This window comes from Vulpes lagopus, chromosome 8 (genome assembly GCF_018345385.1).
Source record: "Vulpes lagopus strain Blue_001 chromosome 8, ASM1834538v1, whole genome shotgun sequence".
In the NCBI taxonomy this organism is placed as follows: domain Eukaryota; kingdom Metazoa; phylum Chordata; class Mammalia; order Carnivora; family Canidae; genus Vulpes; species Vulpes lagopus.
Window position 1 is genome coordinate 107,221,232 of NC_054831.1, and position 8,024 is coordinate 107,229,255.

Genomic DNA, 8,024 nt, shown 5'->3' on the forward strand with positions numbered 1-8,024 from the left:
TCAAGGCACAACCTCGAACCCAACCAACTCAAAGACCTGAACAAGTAGGAGTGGTGGGGGTTGGGGGTAGGGGAGTCTGGTGGCCCATGTGCCCTGGGTCCACCATGCTGCACAGACACCCCCCCAATCCCCTCTGTGTTGTTCTAAGTTCAGTTTCTGCAGTCAAGATGTCAGCATCTTCTCTCCCACATGGCCCAGCGCCCACCCATCCAGCTAGCCTTACACGGGGCTAGCCAGGGCCAGCGTTGGGCTGGAGGGCTCACAGGCTTGGAGGCAGGACTCCCCACCACACTCCAATGGCAACATCATGGTCCACTCCAGCTGCTCAGGGCGTTTCCAACCCTGAACATCCTAGGGCCTACGGCCCTCCTGGATGACCACTTGGGATTGCAAGGGACTTCCAGGCCACCCCCGACCACTATACGCCCCCTCTACCCTATCCTAGTATGCCGACGAACACTCTGGAGCTGGTCAGGGCTTTGGAGCAGTGGGCTTAGAGTTCTCACCATAGGCATGAGGAAATGCAGGAGCAAGGGCTCAGGGTGTGACAGACAGGATTCTCCAGGCAACCCGACGGACAACCGGCCAGCCTCACTGTTCCCCTCCCAGGCCCTGAGCCCCAACAGGCCATCTCTACTCCTGAATACCAACATGAGAAGGATGGTTAAAAGCTACTTCTGGGGGATCCCTGGGTGGCTCAGCGGTTTCGCGCCTGCCTTTGGCCCAGGGCACGGTCCTGGAGTCCCGGGATCGAGTCCCACATCGGGCTCCGGAGTGGAGCCTGCTTCTCCCTCTGCCTGTGTCTCTGCCTCTATCATAAATAAATAAAAATAAATCTTTTAAAAAATAAATAAAAGCTACTTCTGGCACTCCTAAGCCTGGCCCCTGGACTAGGCTGTCGGGAATTGGTCTCAGTGCAGAATAAGGTCTTGGCTATAAACCACAGACTTGGCTGTGGAACCCCCCGGTCTAGGGAGATGACATCCCAGAAATATTCCCCCTGTCCCCTCCAAGGAGGCTGGGTACCCCCATCACACCCAAGACAGGGTGTATCAGCAGGCACACTTGCCCTGCCATGTCTCTCCTGAAAGGTGAGCTGAAAAAGCCCTTAGGTCCTCAAAGGTATTTGTTATAGGGCTTAAGAGCTAGGATCGTTCTGGCTGGAGTGTACATCTCATCCGTGGTTTGGAGTTTAGCCCACTTGCGGATTAATGCAAACGAGAGCTCTTCCGTCACCACGCAGAGACCAGGTTTGTGTCAATGTTTATGTGACACGCTTAAGATGACAAAACAGCATCACAGTGCTCTCTCAGCTGACCCCTGTGGGCTCACAGGCTCAGCCCGAGGTCACACAGCCAGGGCTGGTGGTAACCAGCTTTCCAGACCCCAAGCCCATGGTCTGTCCCCTTGTCTGTGCTGCCAGCCCCCGCGGAGGCAGAGAATCTCACCTGCTGACACCCCGGAACTGGGTTCCTGGGGCCGCTGTAACAAATCACCACAACCCGGGTGGCCTCAAACAAGACCTATTTGTTGTCTCATGGTTCTGAAGTCAGAAATCCAAACTCCACTGCACCAGGCAGAAATCAATGTGTTGACAGGACCACTTCCTCTGGTTCTAGGGGAGAATCTATTTTCCTGTCTTGCCCAGCTTCTAGAACTGTGTTCCTTGATCCATGGTCCTCTTCAAGGCCAGCATCGTGCAAGGGAAGCTTCTTCCTGGAGGCATCTGCCTCCTCCTTCTGTGCTCTGCTAGACTCCCCCTCTGCTGCCCCTTTGTAAGGATACACGTGGTTGCATTTAGGGCCCATCTAGCTAATCCAGGACAATGATCCCATCTCAGGTGCCTTAACCTAATCACACCTGCAAAGTCTCTTGCCTGAAGTAACATTCACAGGTTCTAGAGGTTAGGATCTGAGTATGTTTGGGGTTTGTTACTCAGCCTAGTGCACCCCCTCCCCATTGGTCTGCAGCCCTTTGTCAGAATTGTTCACTGTGCCCTGGTGACTTTCCTCCTCCCTCCACTCAGAGAAAGCCCACTTCAATATCCACCTTGAAGGACTGCTCCACGCTCCAGTTTTCCAAGAAGACACCCCCCTCCATAGCACTGGGCTGTAGCTCTTCCTCAGAGTTCCCACGGGGTTGATTTCATCAGAATCCCAGCAACAAGCGCGTTCCCCTCTGTGTTTGTTCATTTTTAGTTTTTAAAAATAGGACTTGAGTTTCATGTAACACACATTCACTGGGAAAAGTCAGAGACACAGAAGAGGAAAAAGAAGTAAAAAGCACATATAATCCCTAAGTTGCCAAAGGAAAGCACCGTTAACATTTTTACTTATGTTCTTTCATCTTTTTTAACTGCTCATCAATATGCTGAAAAAGGATTTTTCTGAAGACAAAAACAAAAACACACGGTTTTGAAACATATTTTTGGACTCCGGAGCAGATATCCTGGTTCAAATTCCAGCTAGCCACTTACCATCTGTGTGACCTTGGGAAAGTTACTTAACCTCTCTGTGCCTCACTGACCTTATTTACAAAAAGGAGGAAACAATAGCATATCCCCTGTAGGATTGTTAGGATGATGAGTTAATATATTGAAAGCACTCAGGATGGTGCTTGGCACATGGCAAATGCCATACAAATGTGAGCTGTCATCACTGTTGTTATTATTAGATATATAAGGGAATGTTGGTTCATGTGGCTAAATCACCTCTGGTAGCATAATCTGCAGCTGCTGGGGTTTCCTGGTATGATGGTACTTGCATTAATTTAACCTCTTCTGCTGTTAGGCATTTAGATTGTTCCAGGGTTTTTTCTTCATCTTCTATAAACAACTATGAGATAAACATCCTTGAACACCTCTGCACACATCTTTATTTGTTCCTAAAAATTTAACTGCTGAGTCAGAGATCACACATATTTTTAAACTTCTGATACATCATTGCCAACCTGCCCTTCAAAAAAGTTGCACCAGTTTACCCTACGCACACGCGGTTGGACAGTGTACACATCCCCACACACCCCACCTTCACCTGGGGTCCTGGGCCTACCTGCTTGTCTCCCCCTCCTGCAGCTCAGGCCTCCTCACCCCTCTGCATGTCCCCCATACCCACATCACTGCCCTCCCCCCCCCAGCCAGCAGTGAGGTTTGCTGAAATGGAGGAACTGGAGATGAGGTTTGGGGATCCTATTTTCAGCCTCCTGGATAAATCTGTGCTTTTCATTTACCCCCACATGTAAAAATGTGGGTCAACACACCTGCCAAGAATCCAACGCTATTTAAAGGTAGTCTATGAAATTGTGTGGGACTACATATTCCATGCATTAAAATGACACCATAATTCCAGACAGAATGGGCAAAAGTTTCGCTTTTTAATCACACATTGAGTGATTAAACTTTGGATATTTTAAAACATTTCCAGCATCCAATATCAAGGCTCCCAAGGGACCATACCAGAGCCCCAAATCTGCCATTCGAGAGTTCTCTCTCCGGATTCCAAACCACCTTGGAGACAGATCCTTTAATTACAAATGCACACAAGCCATCACCTTCCTATTTGGAGGTAGACTAATGTCCCACTTTCCCACATCACACTGAGAAATAAAAGCTACAAAAGGCACCAAGAGTCTGCCCTCTGAGGACCACAGCAAGCCTGTGTGTGGACACGGCAGTGTACTGGGCTCCTTCTCACAGTGCTAATGATGGAGGGCCCTTATTCCATTTTGCTGATCAGGAGACCGAGCCTCAGAGAAATTAAGAATTTTTCTGAGGATCTAAGAACAAGAGAGAAGACTCTGACATTACAACTTTTGGTCACCAAATCTCTGCCCTCTCTACAGTTCAAGACACTGAGGGGTGCCTGGAAAATGCTGGCCACCATATGCATCAGTAACCCATGAGACTTCCTAGAATGGCCCTGACCACCCAATTCTCTCTGCAACAAAAAGACATGCTCAGGGTGGGCATGACAATTTATGGACATCCTCTGAATCCCTCAGGTGAGGGGCAGATGTCAGAACTGTGACATCTGACCAGCAGGGCCCAACTCCAGACACCGTGCCCAAACGTGTCTGAGAGGATGGGAAGCTGAGGTCTCAGCAGAGTCCCCCAGAGGCACATCTCAGGGAGATCTGGATTGTGTGGAGAAGCCAGAAGAGGAAGTAAACCTCCTGGAAGAAGAGACCCCAGGACACTGAGGAGCAGGTCATGGACATCAGCCCCACAGCTGCCATTTGCTGAGCACGTGCCGGACACTGTACTCAGCGTTCACGCTCTCACGGCTAACTGCTGAAGAAAACACAACCAGGTGGGTACCATGACGATCCCATTTTACAGATGGGAAAAAGAAATGCAAAGTAGCTCCAAGGCTGGCCAGAAGCCAGGCAGTCTGAACACACGAGATGACTCAGGGCTCAGGGCTGAAGCTGGGCTCCACCTCTCTCCAGCTGTTGGAAGAAGTGACCTCACGGGGAAAGTGGGCGTGGTAACAGAGGGGAGAATGGGAGAACTAGAACAGCTGGAGAAACGGATTCAGCAAACAGGTTTAATGAAACAACTCCCTACTGCTGCCATGGGGCGGGGGGAGTCACAGGCCTCTAAGAAGGTATCCTGGAGACACATGCGATGGATGGGAGATGTGAGCCTGGACCCAGTGGACGATAATGGAGCGGTTGCTGTGTGCCGCCACAATCTTCGGGCAGGAGACCCTTCGGGCAATGGGTCAACGTCTCACAGGTGCAGGTGAGCAGGAACAAGGGGCAGGGGAGAGGGACAGATCCAAACCTCCTAGTGGCCAACCAGCCAGAGGAGGGGGGAGGTTCTCCATTATAGGACCAGCCAAGACCAAGGAACCAGAGGGAAGGTGAAGCCCCAGAGGTGCCCACCGGGGCCAGGCCCCTCACCCGTGCGACCTCCGTAAGCCTCAGGCCAACTCTCGGAGGGAGGGGTCGACAGTTCCACCTCTAGGACGAGAAAACTGAAGTCTGAGAGCTTAAGCAAGCTTTCTGAAGTCACACAACTGGCCAACAGTGGGGTGGGGATTTGAACCCCGGTCCGTAGGACAGGAAGGAGTTGGAAGTCTGGCTGCAAAGACCACGAGGCAGAGACTGAAGGGACACACTGGCTCCGGGGCCTGGTGAGAAGTGCAAGGGGGTGGGAGACAGTGCCCAAGGGGCTCCCGTTCCAGGTTCCAGCCTACTGGGGGTCAGAGAGTCTGTCAGCATTGGGCAAGTCTGTCTGATGAGGGAGGAGAGGCCTTGACCCCTGTACTCAGGAGACAAAAGCACACTGCACGAGGTAGGAGGGTAAAGCTGGGCCCCCGCTGGAGCGTCCAGACACGCCTCCCAAGAGCATTCTTCCTCCAGGCCCTTCTGGGACCAAAGAGGAGAAGGGGAGGATCCAGAAGTTCTGCCTTCCATGTAGGGCTCTAAACACCGGAGCGGTTGTAAAAACTTTTCCCTCAAGGGCACTGACAAGTGCAGTGTCCTGCCGGCTGGCCTGCCTCAAGCGAGTTCTACAAGGAAAAGCTGGCAAGGGACTGGAGGGCAGGTCAGCCCTGCTGCTCTCTGGGCTCAGGTGCGGCACTGCTGAGCACCTGGCCAGATTTTCCCCGCGCTTCACAGCAGCCCCCCATCCCTTGTCTGTGAGTCTTTCATGAGCTGCAGGTGAGTTAGCTCTCTCACAGACCAAAACCTCAGCAGACCTCATTCCTCCAGCCCCTGCATCACTCCCAGGGCCCTTGTGTAAGCGGGTCCCCCCCCCCCCCCCCAGCCTGGAATGCCACCTCTCTCTCCAGTATTAGAAATCCTCTCTTAGGAAATCCCAGCGTTCCTTAGGATCCACTTCTAACATTGCTACGTGCTCAAATCTCTCTGCTCCCCTCCAGTGCCCTCAGACTTCAATCTGTTTCCTGAGTCTACCCCCACCATGCTGTCCCCTTCCCTGTACCAGGGTTCTTGTGCTCTGTTCTCACACACCAGACAGTTAAGGTCCTGGGGGTCAGAAACCAAAGCCTTCCAGGTGCCAGAGGACATGCACAGGACTCCACATATCCACACAGTGCACACTGAGCACCTCCACCTGCCATGGGGTTGTGGGTGGGGAATGATGGTGCTCCAGGGGGTTTCCCTTTCTAGCCCTTCCTCATGAACCCCTCTGGGACCTCAGGGCTGGGGGAGCTTTCCCACCTTTCAGATGCCAGGTCCCCCATCCCTGCTCTGTTTCCTGCCTCCACTTCTGGGCATACTCAAGCATCCTCTGTAGATCTCCAGCCACAGCAACCTGGATGCGGTCTCCAGCAGGGGTGTCCCGCTGCTTCTCCAGAGGGATCCCAAGGCTGAGGGTCCCATCTGGTTTCCCACTTCCCACACCACTTGGCCTCTACTCCCAGGAATAAACTTCTGCAAGGGAGAGGCGCTCAGTTGCCACAGGGAGCAGGAAATAAGAGGCCTATGGCCGGGCTCCTGTGCCGGCACGGCCACACTGGGTGGAGGGCTCGGGCTACTGGGGGACTCTGAGCGGACTGGAGCAGAGCCAGGCGGGCGCAGCCCCTCGTCTCCCGGCGCCGGGCTCCGCGCCTTCCCTCTGATTCGACCCCGAGCAGCCCCGAACCCCGAGCAGCGCGCCGGGCTCCCGCTCCGACTCGGAACGCAGCGGGAGGCGAGGGCCGCGCCCGGGGCCGGGCGGGCGGTACCTGTCAGCAGTTCGATCCTGTGTCCCAGCACCTTCATCCCTGCGCCGCGGCGGGGAGCGCGCTCGGCCCGGCCGGAGAGGAGTGCGGGAGGCGAGGAGCGAGGCGGCCGCGGAGCCGGGAGCGAGGCGGGCGGAGCTGCCGGCAGCCAGGAGCGCTCTCGCCGCCCCCCTCGCCGCGCTCCCCCCTCCGAAACGAGTTAAAAAAATCCAACAATTGCACGACCACGCACCCCGAAAAGGCGCGCGCCGCCACCTGGTCGGGGCGAACTCCGGGGGGCGGAGGGAGCTCGCGGGGTGGATGCGGGGCTCACTCCCGTCGGCCGCGGAGGGCGAGCGGGGGGCGCCGCGCGGACAAAGAGGCCCCGCCACCCGCGCCCCCCAGCGCGACACTCGGGTCCCCGAGTCCGTCTGGAGAGGAGGGAGGCGGTGCCGCCCGCGTCAGCGAGATGTGGCCCGCGCGAGGGGGCGCGCGGCTCGCGAGTCTCAGGTCTGCAGGGGGAGGGGGTGGCCGCAGCCCCCGCGGGGGGAAAGGGGGCGGGGGGCGGGGAGACGGGCCGAGGCGCCGCCGACTCACCGAGGGTGCTGCGAGGAAGACCGACGCGCAGGCGGGGAGCCGGGCGAGGGCGCGGGCGCGGGTGCGGGTGCGGGCGCGGGCGCGGGTGCGGGCGCGGGTGCGGGCCGCCGGGAGCCCCTCCGCACACCGCCGCGGCCGCGGGGGGAGGCGGAGCCGGGCTGGGGGCGGCGCGCCGCGGGGGCGTGCCCACGTGGGTGTGGCGGGCGTGGGCGCTCGGCAGGCCGCGGGGACCCCGCGCGGTGGCCGCGCCCCAGGCCGCCCCGGCTTCCTCCTCCTGGGGCGGCGGGAGCGCCCGAGCCCCGCGGAGTCCCCGGGCGGAGCCGCACGCCCCCTCGTTCCGCCCCCGCCGCTGGCCCCCGCCCGCCCCCCTGCCCCCCTGCCCGGCCGCGCGGCGTAGGACCCCCGGGGAGGGGAGGCCTCCGTCCCGGTCTTTGTTTAGGTTCCCGACGGGAGCTCCCTCCGCCGCTGCGGCTCGCGCCCCACCTGCCTGCCGCCGGGGAGCCCGGCGGGAGAAGCCCCAGGGCGGTCGGACCGATCCAGCAGCTCAGGGGCCCCGGAGCCTCGTCCAGGTTTCAGAGCCCCGGGGTTTCCTTGGAGGGACTCATAGGGGCGGGGGAGGGAGTGATGGTTTCCAGGCAAAGATGTTCTGGGGCCCCAGGGTCCCGCTCGGTGCCTCAGGGCTCCTGCTGTCCTCAGTTCACCCTTCATTGTCTGAGCAGGAAGGGGGAGGGAGGACTGGCCTAGCCCGGTCTTCCTCGG

The 8,024-nt window shown here is 57.4% G+C and overlaps 1 protein-coding gene across 3 annotated transcripts in view; it reads right to left on the bottom strand.

The window, feature by feature from the left end:
• The window catches only part of NDRG4 (NDRG family member 4), a 39,806-nt gene extending 32,401 nt beyond the window's left edge, over window positions 1-7,405 (bottom strand). The window contains exon 1 of one of the 3 annotated variants that reach the window (XM_041767916.1): window positions 7,266-7,405. Coding sequence is in view for 2 of the 3 variants with exons in the window: in XM_041767913.1 (XP_041623847.1) it covers window positions 6,693-6,729 (37 nt within the window). In the remaining variant the exon portion in view is untranslated. Of the gene's footprint in view, window positions 1-6,692; window positions 6,845-7,265 lie in introns of those variants that run through there. The other 2 variants (XM_041767913.1, XM_041767914.1) reach the window with 2 other exon arrangements.
• Window positions 7,406-8,024: the final 619 nt, after the last annotated feature.